Below are 26,342 nucleotides of genomic sequence, written 5' to 3'. Positions count from 1 at the left end.
AAACATGTCTTTTAGGGCACGTATAAACCCATCATAATCGTCCAGGAGGGCATCGCTGGAGTTAACGAGGGGAGTGGCCCAAGTTAAGGCATTCCCGGAAAGGTGAGAGATTATAAAACCCACCTTGGCCCTGGGGGTCGCAAAATAGTAAGGCTTGAAGGTAAAATGAACCAAGCACGAATCCAGGAATGCACGAAGGGTCTTTGCGGAGCCGTCGTATTTATCCACTACTCCGCTCAGTATAAGACTCTCATTTGTAGCAGAATCGCAGGATAGCACCAATTGTTTGAGAGTGGCGTTCTCCGCTTTCAGATTCTGTACCTCGGTTGATAGTTCCTGCATACTACAAATCAAGTCCTGCCCGGCAGCCTCCATGTCGATATCGCTTTCGATTGGGTGGCGTCTCAAACTGTCAAGGAGTTCCCCCCTTCTCACCTGAATCCGTTCTTGGAGGCTGCCTTCTTTCGGATGGATCGGGTTTTGAAGAAGGCGGCCCGTGTCTCTGCCGAATCCAGAATGCGTTCAGTTTTCCAGGAGGTCGAATCCAGGAATCCAGAAGGCAAGGTAAGTTAGCTAGAAATAGAATCCAGGAGGTTGGAGAAGGGGGGTGTTCGAGGAAGGGATAGCGAAGTGGAAAGAAGAAGAAGCACGAGCTACGGAGCACAGGTCTGGTCGCTAATCGCTATAGCATTGAGACGCGCGGAGCCGTGGAAGGCGTGGTCTAGAAATAGAGAAGGTTAAGTCCAACGAATGGAGCGAGAAGGGAATGCGTTGGACGGCCATATTGGAGGTATTAGTTAGTTTAAGTCCTTTGTGACAAGGACCATGAGGCCCAAAAGGGGCGCACCCTGCGATTCATGACACTGAGAAGTTTATTCCTTTCCAGGCCTGTCACAGTGTTGGGTCTAACACCCTAGGATATCTCTTTGGTTCTTAAATCTTTGAAATTTTCGCTTTTTGAGCCCCTGGAGAATGTCCATCTGAATATATGATACTCAAAGGGTTCTTTTTAGTGCCCATCACGTCTCCTAGGAGAGTGGGGGAAATGAATGTTCTGTCCTGTGAAGTCCTGCATTTAGTGATCTCCTGGACGCTCAGTTCCTCAGATGCACCCCTCTTTTTTGCTTAAGCTGGTTTCAGAATTTCACAAAACACAGAAAATTGTTGTGCCTTCCTTTTTTTCCCAACCATTCATCCCCAGAAGAACTGTGGGCTAAATTGGACGTGAGAAGGGCTGTGCCTGAAAGGGGCAGCGCCTTCTGTTCCACTACCAGTTTGTCAACTTTGGGTGACCCTCCTCAGGCAGAAAGACAACAGTACCCGCCATCCGTCGCTGGTTAAGAGACACAATCTCCCTAGCTCACATGTCAGTGGGCTCTACTCCCCATGCAGGGGTGGCCCACCAGGGGCAAGTCAGTATCCTGAGTGGAGGCCAGAGGTGTTGTCATTCAGGACATTTGCAGCACAAATTCCTAGGCTGATCTGAACACCTTTACTAGACACTATTGACTTAATCTGCACTGCCAGGAGGTGGGGCCTTAGGAACTGGGGTGTTTGTGACACTGCTGTAACGTATCAGAAAGGGGCATGGGTAATTGTATGTTTGTCTTTTGAATACACTTGGTAATGGGGTGTGCTCTAACCTGTGCTTGGTCTGTTGATTCCTGTTCTAGGCCCATTCGTTACCAATAATTGTTACACCTCACAGGCAAGTACTGGGATGAGGAAAAGGGATGTGAAGGTAATGCTCAATTTCATTATTGGAAATCTACATTACTTGTAGCCCTACTCTTCCTCGTCCCAGTACATCCATCTTGCCTCTCCTTCCCAACTGATTAACTGGTGAATGGGCCTTGCAAGGCAGTTGATAATAACCGTAGATGGTCAGAGGAGGAGGAATGTTATGCCCCGAAGAGAAGAGGCAGGGCCGAGCTGGAGAAGAATGAAAAGTGAAAATGTGTTCCTCAGGAGAGGTAAGGTACCTCGCAGGTAAGTATTGAGACGAGAAAGAGTAGGACTAGGAGTAAAAAAGATTACCAGTAACTAATTCGAGCATTGATAGTGGAACTAGGAGAGAAAATGTGCCCCTCCTACAAAAAACTTTGGACTGGCCCCTCCGGTGCCTGAGGCTTGCACAGTGACTGTGGGGGTATTCCTGCTGAACCCCTTTGAGCTGTGCATTTCTAGCAGCCTCCCCTAGGGGGCGGTTGAATTGATCTTTGTGTTGTGTCTAGTGCCCTCTACCAATCTACATTCGGCACTATCATCTGCCTGTCTCCTGCTGCCTTAAAACTTCAGTCCTGCTGCTTTGCCGCTATCTATCGAGCTGCTCCCTGGTTGTGGAGGCTTGCCAGTTGGGGGAACGTTTTCTTTCTTCCCTTATTCTATCTACTGACTGCCTGCTCCTCTTGGGGGCCCTAGTCGTTGCCCGACTTGCCGGCACAAGACTGGTGTGGCTGTTTCCCACCCTGACCTACTGTCATCTCACCGTGCCTACCTCACGTGTTCCAGTTTTTCTGCTCATATCATCAAGTGGCCTTTCATTGTGGGGCATACCAGCCTTAAGAACTTCAGTCATTTTGTGAGACAGCCTGCTGCTATAACAGCTCCCTGGGGATCTTTGGCAGTCTGCCCGTCTACTCTTTGGTGTGTGCCCTGAACTCTTCCATTCTCTGTGGCCCGTCCATCGGCCACCATTGGTCTAGCACAGACACCTGCTACATCAACAGTCTTGTAGTGGTCCGCCCTTAAATGTTTTTCTTTATTTTCCTTCACTATCTTTAATTGTTTACAATGTTGTTTACTGGACTGTACAATAACACATCAGTTTGTTGACCTTCTTAAAGGTGGCATGCCCAACTTGTCTCTTAGTTGGTATTATACTTTATGGCATTCTAGTGCTGCTCCCATCATTGCATTTATATTCCGCCAATCACGGCAAGTCAACTTTTCTTTCTACGTCTAGTTCTATTCCTACTCATTGGTCTCCACAAAGGCCGCCTTGTGTTCCCCCTTCTCGTAATATTTCCAATCTTCTCTATCCACCCTTGGATTCTTGTGACTACTCTAGTAATGTTGCACTTTGGAATGCTCGGTCAATTAACAAGAAAACTCATTCAATTCTTGATATGTTTCACCATCTTAACCTCCACTTTCTATGCATTACTGAGACTTGTCTCTCATCTGTTAAGTCTGCTATTCCTGCTTCTCTATTCACTTCTGATACTGTGTTTACCCATACTCCTCGTTGTCTGGGTTGTGTAGGGGTACGGGGATTCTTTACCCACACTCCTCCACGATTCATTCTAATTCTCTCTTGCTGCCCACTTCCACTTCTTTTGAATACTCTCTTTCTACTTTTTCTAAGTCCTATCTTGTGACATTTCTTCTGATCTATCATCCTCCTGACCCTCTTTCCACTTTCTGTGATGACATTGATGCTTTTCTTAGTGTTGTTTTACCTTGTTCTAATCTCTTCTTTTTATTGGGTGACTTCAATCTGCATCTTTCTTCTAGTCATGCTTCTCCATTTCTTGCCATTATTGACTCCTATTTTCTTTCTCCCCTTTCTACTCCTCCTTCTCATACCTCGGGATCCTCCTTAGATCTTAACATCACCTCGTCAATGTCTACCTATGTCTACCTATGAGGTCTCTTTCTGCCCTATGTACTGCTCTGATCATCACTTGCTTCTAGTTTCTATTTATCACCCTGTCTGTGACACATATTTACCATCCCCAGGTTTTAACCCTTCTTTTTTCCATCGCAATCTCCGTACCTTCAACACCCCTCTCTTTGTATCTTCTTGTATTTCTTCTCTCCCATCTCACTCTTCTGTTTTTTCTACTTCTCTTTCTAGTTCTCTTGATACTCTCTATCCTCTTTCATATTTTTCTCCCTCTCGTAAGCCGTCCAGCATTGGTTGTCTCTGTATCTTGCTCCATGTGCAGAGCTCTCCGTCGCCTGGAGCGTCGATGGCATAAATCTCTATCTGTGCCCGACGGTGTGTCCTTCTCTTCCTGCCACACTTTATATGAGGCAGCACTTCTTTCTTCTAAATGTCTTTATTATTCTGATCTATTGCACTCTCAATCCTCCCACCCTCATCGACTTTCCAATCCCTCCCTCGTCTACTGTCTCCCCTCTGCCTGAACACTCCCTTCTTTCCACACTTACTGCATCTGACTTTGCTATTTTCTTCACTTCTAAAGTGAACTCTCTCCATTCTGCTATTCCCCCTGCTCCCCAGTCTTCATCCTGCCCTCTTTCTCTGCCCCCCGCTGCGATTCCTTCCTCTTTTTCAACTATCTCTAATTCTAACACTTCCTTACTCATCTCTCGGGCACATCCCGCTGCATCTCCTGAAGACCCTGTGCCGTCTGCTCTCATTTCTAAAATCTATCCATCTGTCAATTCTTACATTACTAGTCTTCTTAACATTTCTCTCACTACTTCTCCTTTTCCTCTTCTATTTAAACATGCCATTATTCTTCCTGTTCTGAAAAAACCTTCTTTGGATCCTGCCATTCCTTCGAATGTCCGTCCTATTTCTCTTCTGCCTTACCTTTCTAAAATACTAGAACGTCTCATCTACTCTCCGGTTTCTTCCTTTGTCACTCTTAATTCTATTCTATCTCGCTTTCAATCTGCTTTGCGAGCTCTTCACTCTACGGAAACTGTTCTTTTATCTGTTTGCGACTCTCTCCGTTCTGCCCGCTATGCAAAACACTCTTCTATTCTTATACTTTTGGACCTATCCACTGCTTTTGACACAGAGGATCACTCATTACTCCTCCTTTCTCTTTCTTCCCTTTGTTTTTCTGGCTCTGTAATCTCATGGTTTCAATCCTATCTTGCTAATCGAACCTACTTGGTATCCTGGGCTGGTGTTAATTCAGATTCCTTTCCTCTTCTACACAGTGTCCCACAAGGGTCTGTCCTTGGTCCATTTCTCTTCTCTTTGTATATCTCTCCTTTAGCTAAGATTATCTCTTCTTTTGGGTTGTCCCATCACTTTTATGATGATGACACCCAATTTGTTCTATCCTTCTCTTCTCTCACGTCTAATATTCACTCAAATCTTTCAGCCTGTCTTTCTGCGATCAGAACTTGGACGTCAGACCATTTTCTCATTCTGAATCCATCTAAAACTGAAGTTCTCTTTTTTACCTCGAATACTAACCCCCTCCTGTTTCCCCTCCATTTGTTCTTTTTTCCCCTTCGCATCTGCCCTTCTCTCTGACTGCCTGTAACCTTGGTCTTCATCTTGATACTAATCTTTCCTTTGCTCATCATATCCCAATTACAGCTCATTCCTGCCACTTTCATCTTTTTAACATCTGGAAAGTTAGACCTTTCCTTACCTTCAGTGCTACAAAGCTTCTAATTTCTTCCTTAAATTTCTCTCGATTATTTTAATCTTCTGTTTTTCTTTTTGGTCTTCCCACCTCCCGTCTAGCTCCCCTTAAATCTATTTCAAATCCTCTATTCATCTCTTGTATTCCCTACCTATTTGTGACTTCATTTCCCCCTCCTTGGCATCTCTCCATTGGCTACATTTTCACTCTCAGCTTAAATTCAATTTTCTCTGTATCGTATTTAAATCTCCTTATGGACTTGCTCCTATTTATCTTGCCTCTCTAGTTTCCTTCATGTCCTCTTTCGCACTCTTCGTTCCAAAACCCACTTTCTCTTAACTGTTCCTCATCCCCCTTTGTGCTTCCTCTCGTTTCTGTTCATTTTCTCTTCTGGCTCCTCTTTACTGGAATGCTCTTCCTCTCTCCCTCCAATCTATTAAATCTTACCCCACCTTCCGTTCTGCCTTAAAGACCTTCTTACTTCTGCCTTAATTGTATTGTAAGCTTCACTGTAAACTATATTGTTTTATTGTAAGCATTTGCCCATTTCCTATTGCACTTTAAAATTGGTTTTGTGCAGCTCCTTGGAGTAAGGCGTAACATAAATTACAAATAAATACAAAATACAAATACAAAACAAATGAAGTGGGCCGCATTGACGAATAGCAATTCAGGCATACCGTTTCTGCTGTGCTTACTAGTTTTAATAACTGTTTACCTCTCATGTTATTCTGAACGTAGGCTGTGGCCATCGACCGCAAAGCAATACCTCGTCTAACATACCTAGCTTTTTGCGACTTTAGACAGTAGAACCACCCCTTATGCTGCGCAGACTTTAGGATGTGGCGAACATAAACATATTTATGCTACATGTTACAAGAAATGTATTAGCTAAAAACCTTGGGCATTTTTATGGCCATTTGCATGGGTAATCGCGGTGCCTACACAGGGACATCATTTGGGGGTGGTAGCCTCTGTGCGACCCCTGGTACTGCCTTTGTGACTCCTTGGGGAGGGCTCGGATTTCAAAAATAAATTAGTTCTTTTTGAAGTCACTCTGACTGCAAAAAGAAATGATTTCCGTTTCTGTTTTCTGTAACGAAATAATTTCTTTTTGAAGTCAGTCAGAGTGACTTCGAAAAATAAATGATATCATTTTGAAATCTGCCCCACACCCTCAGGAAATGGATGGCTCCGTCTCCTGTGCTCTCCTGCACATGACAAGTTCCTTGCATGAGTGCTGGAGCATGGGAGACAGAGTCATGCCTGCAGAGGAGAGCAACAGATTTTGGAAGGTAAGGACATTATTATTTTTAAATGTAAAAGTGTTTGTGTGTGTGAGTGTGTGTGTGCGTGTTATTATGTAATGAATGAGTGCTTGATGCGTTGGTGGCAGGGCATGCTTGTGTGAGTGAATGATGAATTAGTGCATGTGTAAATGAGCAAGTGGTATATGAATGTGTGTGCTTGTGTTAAAGATCTGGATTACTTACTGGTAATCTTTATTACTCCTAGTACCAATCTTCCATGTCTCAGTACTTTTCTATGAAGCACCTTGTCTCATAAATAAGTACTGAGATAAGGAAGAGGGACCTTGAGGTAATACTGGGCTGAGGAGTTGATTTTGGGGGTTGGAGGAGGAGAGTGGGAGGGAGAGGGGACATGTGGGAAGGGTGGGGCAAAAGAGGGGTGCGCTATTAACATAAATGCCATCAACGATAAAGCAGGCATGATATGTATTAGTGGCTAAACTGCCATGTTGGTACCAGTCTAGCCTTTTCTTACTGTGTCATGGCATATTTTCTGGACATATATAATGAAGTAATCATACATGTTATTACGTGGCTAGGCAACTATGTTAGTGCAGCCAGTGTAGCAATGTCTTACTGTGGCTTGACATTTTGTACTGGCCATCTCTGACAAAGCAATCATGAACAGTGTAATTACCTGAGTAGACTGACATTTGGATGCAGCAATGTTAGCCTTTTCTTACTGTTACATGGTATATTTTTCTGGGCATCTATGATAAAGTAAGCATGATAAGTGTTATTATGTGGCATTTTGGTGCAACCCATCTAGGTATGTCTTACTGTGGCATGGCATTTTTTTACTGTGCATCATCACTGTTACAGCAAACATGATAAGTGTTATAAGGTGTCTAGCCTACACTGTGCAGCCAGTTTTGACATGTTTTCTTATTGTGGCATTGCATTTTTTATAGCAAAGCAGTATGATAGGTCAGCGACCTCTGTGTGATCTGCAGGTTGCCGACTCAGCTTTTAATTCTCTGAGGTTGATAAATGAGTACCAACTTAGTTTGGAATGATAATGGTATTTAAGTATGTGCTCTGTATAGTCCTTTGACAAAAGTGCTACATAAATAACAACTCATTATGATGAATTTAGCATTAATGCTCCTATGCATTATTGGTGACTTGCATCTATTGGATTTTTGGATACCGTAACATAGAAGCAACTGGCAATGCAGGGGCTTTACCTATCATAAAATGAGAATACCTGACATGCAGCTATAACTGGCATAGTATGGAAGTAACAGGCCATGCAATGCTGAAGCGGCATGTAAATGGCAGTGCCTCGGCTTAGGGTGGTTCAATTGGGTCTAACACTATCCTGACCCCATACATGGCATATATAGACAGCACCCTTGTTAAAATATGGTTGGTATGTAAAATATTCTTGTCTGCTTTTGCACCTGTTTGGTATTTCCAAAATTGTACATTTATGTACTTTTTTTGTACACCTGCAAGCCACTTCTGTGATGTCACCAAGGTTAAAGATTAACTCATGCCATCCAGGTTAAAGGTCCAGTGACATCACTTCCTGTGATGTCATCAGGCGCGTGATGTAATTTCTGCTATGCAAGGCATTTTAGTGAATCGACCTCCCTGCACCTACCTCGCCATTACCGGCAGCAGCCAGCCATCTGCAGTCAGTATATTCAGGGCGGGGTAAAACAACACGATGTCAATTATCTGTGAATTCCCCGTTTATCTTGAGTCCCTCTGTTGAAACACGCTTTATTTGTACTCAATCCCACAACCTTTGTAGGTAAGGGACAGCAGGCGACATCATGCCGGATTAACCCAAGATCAAACATACAGGCGAAATGGGGAAACCGGGATTAGACTTCCGCGTTTTTTTGAGTTCACGGTGAGCAGGTTGGCCAATAGGCCGCTCTCCCGCTCTAAATAATGTCGGTTCTGTATTCTTTACACAAATAATATCGCTCGGCCTTACCAGGCACTGGGTCAGCCTGTCAGGCGTTGGGTTTTATGGGAACAAGTATGCATTCCAGAATACCGTCACCCGTTCCGGCGCGTTCCGGGTTTTACACACACACCCGTTTTTGCCGTAGAACGCACACATCTGGCAATAGCTATATCAAGGCAGGCTTTTGTTCAATGCACTACGTTTGGGCGACTGGCATTTATGTGGCAGACAATAAAATACAAGTTGCAAAAAATCCACACCTGTTTGGATAAAATACCTAGTCGGGTGAGGACGAAGCATTACATCGCATCGCAAACGATGACTTAACAATAACCAATAACTGTAAAAGAAGCACCGAGAAAGACGCATACCAGGTAGTTGCTGGATTTGGGGACTGATTCCATGTACTCCAGATCGTGAGAGAGTTTAATAAAGGGCAGCTGGCGCTCTGTGGTGCCCTGAGAGAAAGAAAAAGAAACACTATTTCAGTCACCCTTATATTTTTCAGCAGCAGGAAACAACAGCACAGAACAAATGACAAGCAAACACTCATCCGTAGGACGCCATTAAAGGGCCTAGCGGGGAGTCCTGGCAGCGTCCGCTGCCGCAGCCCCGCCCCCAGCGCTTTGACATCACACTCAGAATTTAGGCTTAGGAAACAACAGAGCATTTTCATTTGACGCCGCACACTCCCGCTGGTAAGCCCATAAACCTGCCTGTGGTCTTTTTCTGTCCCCCCTTCAAGTTCGTGTCATTACAGGCTGAACTGACAGCATACGCCCGGATCTTCTCTACACTTTGGGTAAACAAAAAAAATGGCGGGACTGTGATCTGCACCTCCACCGCCCCCTGCTCAACACCCGCTGAGCAGATCCTCTCAGCTAGTCATGCTACACAGCACCTGAGTTTGGGACCCAAGACCAGCACCACACAACAATAAGTTACCAGGGTAACTTCAAGGAACAGACGAGGTGGCAGGGTGTATGTATTTCTAAAGTGCAACATCAATAATCGATCTTTTTTATGTTAGTAAAGGTCGCAGTGGGAAAATACGTTTATTGAACGTTATTCAGCAGCCTTCAAGATATTGGAGGGTGTCTGTTGGGTTCACAGTGCGGGTTTATGCTGAGAAGACCATGGAACTCATTTTCATCAGAGCCTTGTAATGTCATTGGAAGACTTAAACGCCTTTAATAAGGCTCTCACGCTGTCCATTGACACCACAGCTCATTTTCATTCATTTGTATGGCAGAGAGGAGGGGCAGAATGTAACTTCCGTTTCCGCCGCTTCCCTTGCTCTCCGCCATACAAATAATGCACCGACATTTGCGCCGGCAAGCATTTTCATGACAGCGCAAATGCTGGGGATCCCAATGGAGCCCGCCGGCTTCACGCCATAGGGATTAATTGTACATGCTGCCAGTGTTTACAATGAAATGCTGACCAACATGCTTGCATGGCAGGCAGTGTTTACTCATTTACGCGGCAGAGTGCAAATGTGCAGGGCAAAAGTCCTGGGAGGATAGCTCAGCGGCAACGTGCTCGCCTTGGAAGCAAGACGACACGAAGCAACACAGGTTTGATCCCCGGGTCCGCGCTTAGAAACCTCTGGGTATTTAAGCGCGTTATAAATACGCAACTAAGAAGAAAAAAAACAACTATGCAACTAAAAGACAAATAATTGCTGTAACAGCACCTCGCTGCCCGCAGGCTGTGTGAGCGCTTTAAAAATGCTAAATAAAAGGCAGCACACACAACTCATATACACCCTCAGGCCTATACATACAGCAATCACAAACACAAGCCCTCATATACATGCACATTGCACACACACGAGTACACACATTTTTAATGAATAAAACGCTTACCTGTTAGTCGATTTGGCTCCAGGCTTCCTCCACAGCTGCTCCGGAAGTCCCACACTGCACACTCTCCAAGCAGGAAGCAGAGGGAGGTGCCAAACAAAAGCCTCTCCATGATTCCTGAGACCTGGAAAGCAGAGCAGAGCACCCGAACTGACTGGCATAGGCCCTCTGAATGCACTGGGAGGTACAGGAGTGCCTCCTAGGCATTTTGAGGACACAGTAAACATCCAGCAGGAATGGGCGGCGAAGTAAAACTCTCCGCCCTTGGATGGCTCATTTGCAATGCTCAGGTAGGTGACTTCTCCCATGGGGAAAACTGGTTTCCCCACAGCACAGCTGATGCAGGAGCCCCCTCTTAGTTGCTTGCTGCAGGTAAGGGTGCACTCACGTTTTCACTGGGCTGACTTTGGCTCCAAAATAAAGGGTGGGTGGGTGGGTCAATGCCCTGTCACCCAGTATGGAGGAGCCGCCATTCGAATCTCCTCTCGGATAGTCTTTCAACCTCCTTCCTCACAACTCCTGCCAACCTCCTCACACATCCTGCCAACCTACTCTATAGTGTTCTCTCTGCCTTTCTCCTCACAATTTCCTTCAACCTCCTCCTCAGAACTTCTTTCAGTCTCCTATTTACTAATCTTGCCAACTTCTTCCATACTTTACTTACAAATGCTTCTCAGTGGGGCTCCCACCAAACTTCCTTCACATTTTCTCCCCTCCTTCCTCAAATGTGCCTTTCTCCATAGCATTTCCACCCCCTTGTTCCACCCCCTTGTTCCTTGTTCCAGCACAACTCCCTCTCTGGTGCAGTCTCTGGGCCTACCTCACCTAATACCGACAATGAAGCCAAAGGATTTGTGTTTTTTATTGAGCCCTGGAATCTCCCTCTGTGCCATGTCCACTGTGAGCGAGTGCACCAGTGGGCATTAATCATTTTGGAAACCGGACAGATCTACTAGATAACTTTTTGTCTCTGTGAACCTGGTGGCAATGCAGGTCTGCAGGGCCTTGGCATGATGCAAACCAAACTATCATAACACTCACCAGTCATCTTGGATTGGACATTAATTGTTGTACTGCTGCAGGGCAGATACCACTCAGACAGCTTTACACCACCAGGCTGCTACGGCATCTGTGCTGCATTGAATGCTGCCAAACAGGAAACAGTTGTTGCCTCAGCTAAAGTGAGTCTTACATTGTTCAGATGTACTCCTTTTCACCCTCCTCCTGACACTCCAGACATCTGCTCCTTGTTCTCTCTACGTCCCTCTTCATTAAACCTGCCAACCTCCTCCTCACAACTTCTGCCAACCTCCTCTCTGTTGTTGCTTTCCACCTCCCTCTTCACAACTCTTTCCAACCTCACCCTCACATCCCCTGCCAGCCACTTCTTCAATCTTCTGCCACCTGTCTCCTCACAACTCTTTTCAAACTCCTACAACCCATGCCTATTTTCTCTCCAATGTTCTCTCCACATCCCGTGGTTCCATCCAACTTTTTTCCCAATTCACTCTTCTTTCCACTCCTGGACCGACCAGCTTTTTTTCTACATTCGTTCCACTTCTTTCTTCTCCCTACTAAAACCTCGCCTCACCTTCATTGTTTATGCTTCTCTCACCAACACCGAAGCCAATGGAATTGCTTCTTTTATCAAGCTTTAGTCCCAATCTCTGGGTGCACCTGCAGGCAATAATGAACTCGCTGTAAGGATTAGTCAACTGAATCTCTTTGCATGTGTGCACCTGGTGGCAAGGTAGCGCCATGGGGGCCACAGCATGATGTGGGCTAACCTCTCATAACACGGTTCTGCCATCTTGGACCTGACATCCACGGTCGGACTGCTGACAAGTGCAAGGCCCTTGCTTAGCATTCTGATGACCTGTTGCTTCAGCGTCCATGCTGTAGAACCATACACATTTGTTTTGTCAGCTAACGTGATCTTACACTGTTTCTGTTCACTGGGCAGATCAAGAGATCACATTTCAGCACATCAGGTACTAGAGTGAGAAATATACATTGGGTTACCCTTTAACGGCAAGGTTCAGCATAGGCCCACTTCCACTGATAGTCCAATGCCACAGAACTGAGGCATGGTGGGGTGGACCAGGGGATACACCACATACCACCTCTGGCCCCTGCATCAAACCACAGGCAGTGGCAGGCAGGAGACCTCATCAAAGGGCCCATTCTCTCTGAGTTCCAGCAGAGGACCCAAAATTGGACCCTGGAGGGACGCGCATCTAAGGTTGTGAAGAGTTACACTAACAATCTAAGGTAGAGGAACCTCAGTGTAATCGTCTAGACTGGATCATTTGGTGGAAGGTTTTCGCTTTACCTAATTGTGCACCTACTTCAGTGATTCGGCGGGAATTGGTGGTTTTCTCAAGGCAGTGCAGTTTGGTGATGGCAGTGCATTTGTGCAGTGATTGCGACAGGTAAGTTCAATTCATATGATCAGTTCCATACATGTTGCGAGTCCAATTTCATTCATGTTTGCATGGGGTACATATTTCAGGTATATTGTATGAGGTATACACATTTACAGACATGTTGCAGTATTTCGTATACATTGGCATCATAAGTGGTGAGCCGTGAGTGTGGCATGCACAGTGTTGCATTTGCGTGACATGTAGGTACAATACCATTTAGTTAATAGATGGGTAATTATCCAAAATTATTTCCATAATGGAATTTAATATTATTACAATCCAAGAGGGAAGGAAGAGAGAAGGAGACAGTAAGTATTAGTCCTTAGTCAGGTGTGTGGCTGTTGTTAGCTTGGCTAATTATAGCATGCTTAGCATGAACTTGGTTATTTCCTATCCGAAGTGGGTTTCGGTCAAGTGTAGGTCCTGTATGGATAGCTGGGTAGCATCTGTGGAGAACATGGAGCACTAGTAGTGTGGTTGTGGCCAAGGTATATAGCTTGTGGCCACATGACAGTGTAGTGTTAGTTGTTGTTAGCTGGCAGGCTGTAGATGGGTTGGCATGGAGGCATGCAGGTGTGGCTACTGTCATGTGGGTGTGGGATGCCGGTGTGTGTGAGGCCGTGCGATGTGGGATGGTGGGATGGTTGGAATGGCCGGGCCTGAGTGAGGAGGTGGAAGTTGCAATGTGCTGGTGTAGGCGCCCGTGCAGGTGCACATGGATAAGGGGCCCAGTTCATGGTACATATAGGGCAATTCCATTTGCTCGGTGCACGTGTCCCGATTGCGGGTGGGCGTTGCGAAATGCTAGTGGAGCAGTGCGTTGATCATGATTTTGGACCAGCCGCAGCTGTTCAGGTGAGTAAGGTAGCACAGTGTGATCTACCCGTCTTGCGGATGCTGGGTGTTGTGGGGTGGCTGTGGGTGGGGGCAACGTGCAGGCTGTGTGGTAAACATTGCGGGAGCCGAGTTGGAAAAGAAGCCAGGTTCTCTACATGTACCATTGGTGTCATGGTACATGTAGGGCGATTCCGTTCGCTGGAGACCCTGGGGGCTGGTACAAGAATGAGGGTGAACGATGCAAGGTACGTATCCAGCATGCGTTTTCATTAGAGCCGTCCGCAGCTAGTCTGGTGTGTGAAAATAGCGCGGGGTGCTCTAGACCATCTTGCGGGTGCCGGGTGCTGCGAAGTGGCTGTGAGTGGAAGGCTAAGTGCGGGCTGCATTGTCCGCATTGCCAGAACCTGGTAGATATTGTGGACCGGTGGACGTGTGTGGCCTGTGGGATAAGGGTGGGGGTGTGCAGAGCAGGATATGGGAAGGTCACTGTGGACCCTAAGCAGGTTGATTCCCTAAGTTGAGGGATATTATGCGGTTGAGGTGACTGGATGTTGTACCTCAAAAGGAGATTGTGTTGGGGTTGAGGAGGGTTGGGAAGTGGAGAGGTGATAATCGAGGGGTCAGCCATGATGTGGGGAAACTTACCCGTTCCTGGCTGGGTGGTGGGAGCACTGCTGGTCTCGCGGTGAACGTCTGGCAATCGATCTCTTTAGCCACTTCCATGTGATATTTTTTAAGGTGGTTCTTATTGGCTGATATAGCAGGCTGTGGATTGGCTGTCAACCCGTTGATACGGGTGACATGTGGCAGGGTCTGTTGGCCTGACATGTCCAAGGCATTAAAATAATAATAAGGCGGGGATCTGATGCCATGGTTGTGTGCAATGTCATGGAAGGATGGTCTGTTGGCCTGTCATGTCCACGGCATTGGACATAGTACTTGTAATAATACTATGGCAGGGAGCTTATACACTGGTGGTGTGCAATGTCATGGACGGAGGACAGAAGTTTGAGGAACGGGCATGCAGTTCATAGAGCTGCACGTGTGATATGGGGCTAATCCGAGTTTCGTTCCCCAAGCAGTGTATGTTAGCTCCAGGGATTGGGGACAGTGTTACTGGCGAGTGTAGTGTCCACTTGCAATGGGAGTTCCTTTTGCCTATTTGTGATTGTGAGGTCCTTTCCATTGCATTTAGGGAAAAGTGCGCGCGGGCGCATATGTCTAATTGTTGTGGGTGTCCCCAATTCTAGGTCCTAGGCTGAGTGGAGGTTAGTCCAGTCGGTTGCAGGGCATACATGAGGGCGGTCAATAGTCACTAGAAGGGTTGTAGCCTTACATTAAAGTAGATGGCATGAATGTGCATTTGTGGGGGTTTAAGCCTCACTAAGTCCTTTGCTCGGTGGCGGTTTGTCCCGTGGGTGGAAGGACATGGTAGGGAGTGGGCACTTGCGCCACTACAATGGGTGTAGCTTATAATGGTGGACGGCATAATGTGCAGTTGTGGGGGTGTACCCCTTGCTAAGTCCTAGGCTGGATTGGAGTGGTCCAGAGGATAAGCCGGTATGATTATGAGCGGGCACTTAGGTCACTGCAATGGGTGTCGCCATACATATAATAGACAAGATGCATATGCAATAGTGGGGATAGTTTGGATGAAAAGCAGGTCGTGCCCGACAAGGGGAGAGCTTGGCAAGGAGCCAAAGTTCTCCCTATGTTGTTGTTAGGTTGCCTAATATGTTGAGATTGGGTGGCGCAAGGGAGGATTGTCTCCTCATATTCCTGTAGGTGATCACAAATGGGTTCACTGGTTTCGTGTGAAATGTCTCTCGTGTGCCCTGTGTGGGGTTGTTCATGAGTGTTGTGCCCAGGGAGTCTGTGAGTCTTGTGTTGTTGTGTACCCCTTTTCAAGATTGTCTGGCAATGTTGTCCCTTGTCACTTGGGTCGGTATGCTATTGCACGGATGTCCGTTAGCTGCGATTGGTTCCTGGTTCTGATTTTCACAAGGTTATGCAAGGAATCTTCATAGTAGGGGCCGTGTGTTGAGTTCTCATAGTATAACTGGACATGTTTTTCAGGTTGTATACGAATTATTCGTTTTACAACTGCTCGAATGACAATTGACCTTTTCACAATTGACCGAATTGTGAAGGTCAATTGTACCATATATGTGGGGGGAAACCCCCCACAAATCCCCACCCAACGCCAACCCCCCAAAACCCATATATATATATATATATATATATATATATATATATATATATATATATATATTCGGTCAATTGTGAAAAGGTCAATTGTGACCCTTTAAATTCAGTCAATTGTTCATTCGAACAATTGTAAACGAACAATTGGGGTAATACCATTTTTCATTCCCATGTTATGCGTTTTTACAAAAAGACATTCAATTTGTGGTGAGAGTGAAGGCCAAGCATTACATTCCTGTATTTACATATAGGTTTAGCCCCCCTTTGCCTGAGCCTTAGTTCTCTGTCACCACCTCTTGGTTCTCCCTTGATGGCTTCGAGTCCCATGAATCTGATGTCCTCTTTTCTTTCCCATTGGTGTTTCTCCTGCCAATGCTGTGCAAGTGGGTATTTGGCGTCTTGCAATTTTAGTGATGTGAGCGGCTCCCGAATCCGGGTACGTAATTCTCTAATGGTACTGCCGATGTATAGTAGTTTGCATGTGTAAATGAGTCTCAGTCTCTAGTGCATGCCTGCACATGGAGCAGTTTCCACATTTGAAAAAGCCCGAAGGTTTAGACACAGTGAGCCAGTTTTGCGTTGTTTGTGTCTCCGATTTCATGTCTGAGGGCCTGAGCCAGTTCCGTTAAGCTCCAAATACATAACTTAACTTTCTGAGATGTATTAAACTTCCGGTGGCAAATTCCTGTCTGAGTCAAATCAATAAGATAATGGTGTTGACCAACTGTATTTCTTTGTCTGACCGCTTAAAGGGTACAGGGTAATTTGCGGCTGCTGTCTGAATTGGGTAGGTCTGAGGATGTCCTGGAATGGGATTCTCCAAGAGTCAAGAGAGAACTGTATGAAAAAGACTGGATTACAACTGTAGAATTAACTCGGATGTATCATCTATTTGGAAGTGCAGCGGAGGTGGAGAAACCTCTACTGATGTGTGAAGCATATTTAATGAAATTTCCATGTCCCCTTTTGTAGGAAGAAATTCATGAGATTCCGGCTGAACCTCCTACCAACGTTAGAGGCTGAGGGGGCTCGTACTGGTATGGAAAGAGTTAAGAGACTGTGTAGATTCTGCGGTGGTGGGATATCTGTGGAGACATTAGACTATCCTTTAACAGTTTTGTCTCCCTACTCTTGCCAGATGTAAATATTTTATGAAATTTCTGTATGAAAGAAGGTTTTATAATTCGTCAGATTTTTAAAATGAAATAATGCTTGGGGACAAAATATCCTTGATGATTGCAGCAACTAGATGGGTTGATGGCATTTTAGACTTGTCTTAACTAGTTGGTTCTAGCTTTTTACCCCTGTGATTGCTGATGGTTGTATTCTTGATGTATTCTCTCAACTACGAATTGATGGTATTTGTTATTGGATCAATTGTTGAACTGATAGTTATTGGCTGTAAAAATGTGTGCAAGGCTTATTTTTTGGCCATGTGCACAATAAAAAAGAAGAGTTACACTTGTGCATGAAAGAACGATTCTGGATGCGTTTGAAGGATGAAGGTGGTTTATTTCTCAAAGAAACCTGATCACACCCATAAGGCAGAGAAGCAGTGTCAGTTTAACCACCTTCGAACACTGCTAGACAGATGTTCCATGCAGACACACAATGGTTAGCGCAGACATGCGGTACTGTTAATGACTAGAGCAGCATAACAACACGTGGGAGACATAGAAAAGGGACACTGCTCCCTGAATCCTGAGCCCATAATCTGCATGCATCTCTTCCAACGGTAAAGGCTGGAAAACACAGCACATACACGCCCACTCGGTCTCCTCTCTCCCTGGAATATTTTCAGTCAGTCCTTTCATACACCTCCCCATTCTAATCTGCACTTCCCCATTCTAATCTGCATCTCCCCATTCTAATCTGCACCTCCCCATTGTAATCTGCATCTCCCCATTCTAATCTGTCTCACATGGCAACCGGGACATCTAGCTTCCAGAAAAGTCTAAGGCTTGGCCTGACAGACAGTGCAGCACAGCCGTCACCACTCTCCCCCGATTTTTTAAATGGGCTGATATAACACTTTATCAGTAATTGTGGATAAGAGAAAAGGAAACAGCACATTTCAATGGTAGCTGTGACCACTGCTTTAAGTGGGGGTAAGAAATTGAGGGGTGGGGGATCATTTGGGGGTTTGGAATGCACGGTGGGCGTGGTATAAAGCTTGATGGGCATGGCCCAAAGCAAGGGACTGCAACTTTTGGATCCTCAGACGTTCAGGACTACAGCTCTCTTCAACCCTAACTAGCATGCTTAATGATGAGAAATCATGGAAGTTGTAGTCCAGAACATTGAGCGAGCCCCAGGTTGCAGAATGTTAATGTTAATGTTAAAGGATATTTGTACCGTGCACTATCACCACTGGAGTGGTCCCCTGGCGCTCTGGCGGCTCTGAAAGAGGGAGGGGGGTGAGTTAGTGGGAATAAGCTGGAAAAAGTGCAAGAGAGCAGTGATTTGCTGTTGGCAGCCTCAGCCCGGTGGGTCCGTAACCTTGTAAATAAGGCATGGGATCCACTCCAATTGATTCAAGCACCATACTTTACCACACACAATGTGGTTCTTGGAATTCAGGTGCAAGTGAACAGCTGCTTTTTAAATATCAAAAAGTAAATTACACCTCTCCCTAACAGGTGAGATGAAAAATTAAAACAAGTGGTTTTCAAGAGTTATATATTTGTGTGCGTACCTTACTTTCAAGCCATTTTTTTATGAACATAGAAATATATAACATATTTCTATGTTTATAAAAGATGGCTTAAAAAGTACACAAATCATAGTAAGGTACGCACAAATCACTTTATATGTTAGGCAAAACGTGTATAATTGTGACCACCCCCACCTCCATCTTGAGAGACTATAAATAGCAGAGGGGGGCTCAGTGATCTAATCTGTTCTGCAGCCCACAGAGCAGATTAGATAATTGAGCCCCCAGCTTTGCTGACAGACAAACATACCTCAGTGACCTGAGGATGGGGTGCAGGCATGATTCAGCCAGACCTGCCCACAGACTACAAAGGGACTGTAACTTCCTCTCATGGCCCCTCTTGAGGGGTCACAAGAGGAAGTTACTGTTTACAGACTTTGTGTGTTTCCTGCAGCTGTGACTGACACAATTGCAAACCATTCACGGCGTTGTGCGAACCACGACTTTTCGCGACACTGTGGCTGGCTGGCCCTTCTGTCAGTCGTGGCTGTCTGACTTATTCATGGTGGCAGGCTCATCTCCCATCGCGGCCGCGGCCATGGTGGGATAATCTCCCGCTGTGGTGAGATGGGATCGGGAGAAGGGGGTGGGCTTTCAGTGCCCCGGCTCAGCCTTAATTTCTGGAGGCTGCTGGGGCTCGGCCCCGGCCCACTAAAAGCACTGGCTATGACCCACATTTTCTTTATTGGAGCTTATTCAGTGGAAAGAGATGAGCATCATTTCGTAGCCCAGATAAAATGATCATGAGAGCTACACCGTCATCATCTTCTGCAGCAACAGCACAGCGCGGCTGCGGAGGAGACAGAATCAGAGGTCTATGGCACTGGTGAGGACCAGGATGAATCCATTATCTATGGCTATGTGGCACATGAGAATCTTCAAACTCAAAGCCATACAGCACACAGAAATATAGAATGAAGGCGGAGAAGCCACTTTAGCAAAAACAAACGCTTCGTTTCAGATGCTCTGAAAGGGATCGGACAGAACCGCACGCTACCAGAATATGAATACACTGCTTTCCTTTTAAAATATATTTTTGGAGCATATAGTTGTTAAATAGCCGGCTACTTTTACCAAACCACTGCTGGCTACGACAAAAACGCCCCAGCCCAGTTTTTATTGAGAATTTCAGAACTTGTCCTCAAAGCAAGTGGATGTGCGATGGCTGAGCGCATGTCCCTGTGGCAGACAAACCACTGATTATCTATGGTGTACCTATTTCTTCAACTGATTACACGTGACAATTTCTAGAGGATGCCACTTCAGGACAGAATAGGGGATTCTGCCAAATCCCAAATCTTTAAAAAACAAGGCCACTAGCCTCGATACAGAACATATTAAGGACACCCACACACTTTAAGAGTGGTGGGGGGAAATGAAAATCTGGGCGTGTAATCTGACCAACAGTAAACTCTCGTTTTAAGGCTATGATCTCAGTCAGGGGAGCTGACATTGAGGTTATGATCCTATCAATGCTGCAGTGGGGAAGGTTAGGACTGGAAGAAACATGTGAGGTTGAAGGAAGAGAGAGCTACGGGCCTCTTGGAGAGATCCGGACTGGGCACATATGTGCTTAAAGTTGCAGAGACTTCTGTAGGTGCAAAATGCTGATGAATTTGCCAAAGAATAAGAGGAAAATTAGAGGGGAATGAAAGCAAAGGTTACCACATATTTTTTGATGTGCACATTCATAGATTCAGTCCTTTATGTCCCTTCATAATTTTTGGTGAGAGAGTTGGGCTGCTCACTCTTACACCAACATTCCAATAAAAGCACTGGCCATTGAGCTATGCTCTAAAAGAGGCACAGTGGTTTATAAGTGAGAGTTTAAAGTACTCTTTTTGGCGGACGACATTCTACCAATTGTTGCTTACCGAAAGGAAAGACGTGTTTTAACTCTATCGACACATTTGGTCAGGTTTCAGGTTATAGGGAAGATTACAAGTAATCCACATTTTGCCAAATTCCAGTATGGCACACAAAGAATACGTCTCCATTACACACTTGGGGATTAACCTTAAATTGAACATGGCTTGACTTTCCTCTCCAAATCCCGAGACTCTTCTAGACATGATCAAAAAGGATTTTGATTAATGGCACCCCTAAAATGATGTCTTTCAGGAAAACGGAATGTTATAAAGATGTTATAAAGATGAACATTCTTCTGGAATATTGTGATTCCGTTTGAATGGGATTGTGAGATTCAAAATTGTGCCATTACAAGGCTTGAAAAACTCTTCAGTGACTTTCTCTGGGAAGAGAAGAAGCCAAGGCAGTCTTTGAAAAATGTATGCAACTGTTAAGAAATTGTTGCATTGGTTTTCTTAACCTCTACGTCTCCTACACGAGTTTCATCTTTCAAATACCACTAGGGCAATTTAATAGACATGGTTCATAAATCCCAGGCTCAGCTAATGTGGAGCAGGGCCTACATGCTAAGGCGCCCATGGAACTAGTTGTGAGTGCCTGTAAAAGACCACCTCTAGCCTTAATCTACAAAGTGTTGATATCAACTGCCAGGTAAGTCCCAAAACGATTCTTTTGCTCTCTGCCGACTATTATGAAAGTGTTAATGCACAGATATGATACAACCCACACATATTTGATAACAAAGAGTTTACATTGGCTAGAGTGGTCAACTGTAGACATCACCAATACAATCCTCTGCTGAGATGGAGGAAGGTTTGTTTGTTTACAAGCAACATTTAGTTTATAGTTTTCCAACATTTGTAAATGATTGGTCCTTAGAAACCTTTCCCCCGAATGAGATCCCATAAGGGAGAGAAAGAGAGCCAAATATTGGGAAAATTGTTTGGTGGAAAGATGAATGGCATGAAAGTGTCTAGCTTTGTCAAACACCTATCAGTGACCGATGATGGTTATTTAGAGAAGAACAAGATAGATTGGGGTCTTGGCCTGGATCTATCTGAATAGGGGTCCTGCTTCCCATCCCATCAGGCATCAAGCATCGGGCATCCAGGAGCTCTCATCAGACAGAGGCAGGAAAAACCAGGCACCTGGGAGGCTTTCATCATCATCTTTATTGCTTTAATAAGAGAACACACTCAAAGGCATTTTTGCCTCCAACCCTTTTTTATAGCCTTTTACGATTACGCAACAATGATATGCCAATTAGCACCTTGAAAAATGGTATGCGTCTGATAGGCCACTTTAGACAGAGAAAAAACATTCCTTCTGTATCATTGGATAACTTATCTCATGTGTACAACAAGTCCACACTAGGATATCTGGCATCCACAATTTTCTCTGATGCACAAGACTGATATGCTTATTATAGACTTGGCCAGACACAGCTATGACAGTGCTCAACGCCTGCCAAGAACATTTTTCGCACACCAATATCTAATCCTTATCTGATTGCTGTGGTCCTGCCAAATATGCTCTGTATTATGGTTGCCAAAATAATAAAGCTGGTCTCTCAGAATAGTTTGTATGACACACGTTGTACCCGCTTCCATAAGAACATAGACACATGTATCGAAGCTTCTATTAATTATCTGGCCTTATCACAATCGTGTCTGCTTTCTTTGCCAATTTCCATTTTTTACCTAACAAACCTCATTACCTCACTGTGAGATGCTGCCAAAAACTGTCTCCAAATGTATCAGCCTCTATTGCTTGTCTGGAAACTCTTGGCATGGTCCATAGTCCTCCACACCTGGTTTAGGACTGGAAACCATTTTGCATTTGAATATTCTTTCTAAAATATATTTTTGTCTGACGTTGTAAATTTCTTCAGGAGCTATATCCTTCATTTAATTAAGCATCTCCCACTTAGTATCCCTGTGCACCTATGGAGTGTGTGTAACATTAAAAGTACTTTTCATTTCCTGAGCCATCCCAACTCAAATGTGTGCAGTGCCATGTGTATATTTACTTTTAATAAAGGGAATCTAATCCTGATTTCTTCAATGATGGAACTTATTTGATCTGCTATTATGTTATCTATATTCAGTTGAGAGGGGAAGGGTTGGCACACCTTATACATATCAGCACAAAAATAAGGCTTTGTGGAAATCCTCTCCAGTGTCTGTGTTGTCTTGCAGCAGCAGAATTATTAAGCAAAGGCAGGATTGTTCTTATCTGGGAAAGGAAGCAGTGCATAGAAAGATACTGGAGGGAATGGAGCAAAAGGGAACAGAGAATGGTACTTTTGGAACTGCTGGCCACGATCATGGCGGTGACTTTGAGGGATGAGCACATGCAGAACAGCATGGTGTTTTTCAATTTTGACAACATTGCAGCAGATGCTGTGGTGAACATGCAGACAACTGGGGAGAATGGGTGCTCAGAGGATTGGCATTCTAGATTGTCCAATGGCCTTTTGTGTTTAGCACACAGCATATTGTGGGTGTGGAAAATTAATGCTATTGCAGATCTGTCATTCACAGTGGTCGAGGTTCCATGGGCTGGTATGAGGTTAGATTCCCATCACCCACCCATCCATGCGACCCATGCTGGGAAACCTCTGGCAGTTGAAGGTGTTTATGGATAGTAGAAGGAGCCGTGCCCCATTCCCTGTTTTACAATGAACTATGTGAATAGATGGAATTGATAGAATCACTTCATATGCAGATGCCCTTTGTGCGGTAAATGTAGATTTGAACGTCTCTAGTATTGCAAAAACAGCATGCTCCATGTAGTGTCAATGAGCACCCCATAACAAGAGTTGCAGATTTCTCAATGGGGAAGTCGGCAGCAGCCAACGTCTGTTCGCACAGGAACTGTCCTTGCATGATGGAATCCAGCATACCACTGTAATAGACCAAGGGTTTATGATCCATTGTGCTGTGTCACAGCAGTCAACATCTGACCATTAGAATGTGAAAAAAGAAAACTCTTGCATATTCAGGAGGAGTTGCCAATACAGGAACAGTGAAAATCACACCTTTCAGCTCCTGAAATTTAGTACCCATTTCATCAGTCCAAATAATACTATTTTTCATCTGCTGTGCTTCTTTAAGGGACTGGAGCAGTGGTTTAGTATATGACGTGTAATCAAAAATCCATGCTCTAGAATAATTACAGAGCCCAAGAAATGTCTGCATTTCTTTAACCGTCGCTTCCTGAGGGGGTAGCGCATACTGCCGCAGCACGTTCTGGAGTCACTCTTTTGCCGTTCACTGAAATCAATTGAACAAAATATAGCACCTTTTGGTGACAGTATTGCAATATTGCTCTATCTACCTTGTATCTTTTGTCAGCCAACAATTGTAACAAGGCAATAGAGACCTCCCTGCACTTAGGTTCGGTGATACTGCACACCAGCAAATCATCCACACATTGAATTATGGTGCTGGGAATAACAATGTTTTCTAAATCCTCATGTAAAACTCTATTAAAGATTCCTGGGGACTAACAGTACCCTTGAGGAAGCCTTGTTTGTTGAAATCGGCTCCCGGCAAACGTAAACACTGTGAGGTATTGCGAGTTTGGATGTAAGCACACTGAGAAAAAAAGTGTTTTTCAAATCAACCACAGTCAAGTTGGTCGCCTCAACAGTTATGCTACTTAATATGCTAGCAGTGTTTGGAACCACTGGAAACTCTGTCTGTCCAACATCATTGGGGGCGGGGGGCACTATAATGCCTTGATGTAAAAGGGCCATAATGGTGACATGAATTCCTTCTTCTACTGCCTTTGACAAAGGATATTGCTTCAGTCGGGGCAACATAGCACCAGGTTTTAAGCTGATATGTATTGGCGCAACACTCAGTAAGAGCCCTAAATCAAGCGGATTCCTCATCCACCGCTTGTCAGGTGCCTGAGACAAATCATCTGAAGCAAAGGTAGGAGCAGCCCCTCCCAATAACATGGAACAAGCCACGTGTCTGTATTGTATCATAATCTCACAAAGGACCCACACTTCCAATATTATTTCCCCCTCATTTTCTTTATTCTCTAAACGATCCTCTTCTGAAACGTTTTTCATTGGTATTGTAGGGTCTCTGCACAAACCTGTGTGCCACTCCCCTTTATCTGAATCAACCACTAGCAACACAATCCTGTACTCTGATAATAGAACCCTTTTATATCAAGTTTGATGATTGTTCCTGCAACTACTTCCTGAGGTTGTGCAGGCCTGAACAAGAATTTAGAAGGTACTTGCCAATATTTATTAGCCACTTGTGGCACTGCACTGAGTAGTATTGTGATACCATACAGAGATAAAATAAAAAGGGGGCACTGGTATTTCTCTTGCTGCAGATTCAATGCCCAATGCATGGAAGGCCAACATAACCCTCACGGCACACATAAAGGCTATCGAGCATACTACACCTCTTTCAGTAAATGAGATGGTCATATTGAGCTTACTCAAGATGTCCCTTCCAAACAAATTAATCGGGTCGCAGTAGATTTCAATGAGGGTGCCCACACTTCTCTGCCCCTTACCTTAATGGGTAATTTCTTCGCAGAAGGAACCAATTGAATTGGCCCAGAGAAGCCCTGCATGTCCATGACCTCTCCTGACAAAGGGAATCATCCCTCACTAATGCATGATTTGGTCGCACCAGTGTCCACCATAAAAATAAATGGTTTCTTTCCTATCTCCACACCCACCAAAGGTTCCTCTTCTGGGTAGGCAGTGGCCAATAGGACTGTACATGCTGAGACTCTATCTAGGCTGTCCTAATCTAGATAAGTGTTTGTCCTGAGAAAAACAAATGGGTTCTCTCCAACCAATGTGGCCCCCTGATAATGCGTCACTGTGCCATTCAGCACAGTTTTGTTATTTGGTATTAAAGGACCCGGCTATTTTCCTTGATGCACTACATACAGTGGCACATTAGTGGAGCCTGGGGCTGACAACTGTGGGAAGGATGGTGGGGGAGCAGATGGGGCAACGGGCAATGGCGCACCATAAGGAATTTCCGAGGGGTGGCTGTCTGCATGACACAGGGTATGAAGCCAGGCCTCTCGGGGGTTAATGATACATCTGCTGTTGAGGATAGGCAAATGATTGCTTACTTTTCCATTGCCTTGAAAAATGACCCATTCGCCCACACGTCAAACACTGACCCGTTCCTCCTCCTCGAGGCCCTATTCCTCCAAACCTTCCTCGTCCCCTTCTGGGTCCAGAAAATCTGCCTCTACCTCACTGGAACCCCCAACCCCAAGAAATCCCCCTTGGTAATGAGACTGATATCCACCTGCCCAATCATTTTCGCCTCCCCACACGGGTGCCACCCGCACGTCTACTTGAACTGCCCTGAACTCTGCCGATCCCACTTTCTGCACCGTCGCTACAGCCCTCTCCAATGCAACCTTTGCTAGTTTCTTTTGAACTAGTTTTGCTTGCTCCAGTTGCGCTTTCATTGTGACTTCCTTCTCCTTTTCTTTCAACAATTTACAATTATGAATAATAGACTGAATTTCCTCCAACCCCTTCACCTCAATCCCCACTATCTTGTCAAGAGCCTTCTGTACCTCGTTCAGGAGACCTCTTTCAACTACAAAATAGAAAAATGGAATCGCTCAGTCCCAGGAATCTCCCGTTTCTGCCCTCTACATCTCTTGTATATTTAATATATTTTGGGCAGGATCCTCATCATCTTGCATCGTCCTCTGCATGATTGACTGGAGAGCAGGAATATCCGGATAAGTATGCCGTAGTATTGCCCACACTTGCGGCCTGTCATTAAAATACGCTCCATCATGACTATCGTCACCCAACTTCACACCCGGA

The 26,342-nt window shown here is 45.0% G+C and overlaps 1 protein-coding gene across 4 annotated transcripts in view; it reads right to left on the bottom strand.

Annotated features, from left to right (window-relative positions):
- The window catches only part of LOC138467580 (uncharacterized), a 1,374,796-nt gene that overhangs the window by 687,053 nt on the left and 661,401 nt on the right, over positions 1 to 26,342 (bottom strand). For all 4 annotated transcript variants that reach the window (XM_069607716.1, XM_069607715.1, XM_069607714.1 and 1 more), the window contains exon 6: positions 8,960 to 9,046. In XM_069607716.1, coding sequence (XP_069463817.1) covers positions 8,960 to 9,046 — 87 coding nt within the window. The remainder of the gene's footprint in view (positions 1 to 8,959; positions 9,047 to 26,342) is intronic.

The sequence above is a fragment of the Ambystoma mexicanum genome, chromosome 4q (assembly GCF_040938575.1).
Source record: "Ambystoma mexicanum isolate Mex_15411 chromosome 4q, UKY_AmexF1_1, whole genome shotgun sequence".
In the NCBI taxonomy this organism is placed as follows: Eukaryota; Metazoa; Chordata; class Amphibia; order Caudata; family Ambystomatidae; genus Ambystoma; species Ambystoma mexicanum.
This window is presented reverse-complemented; position numbering and strand designations above follow the sequence as displayed.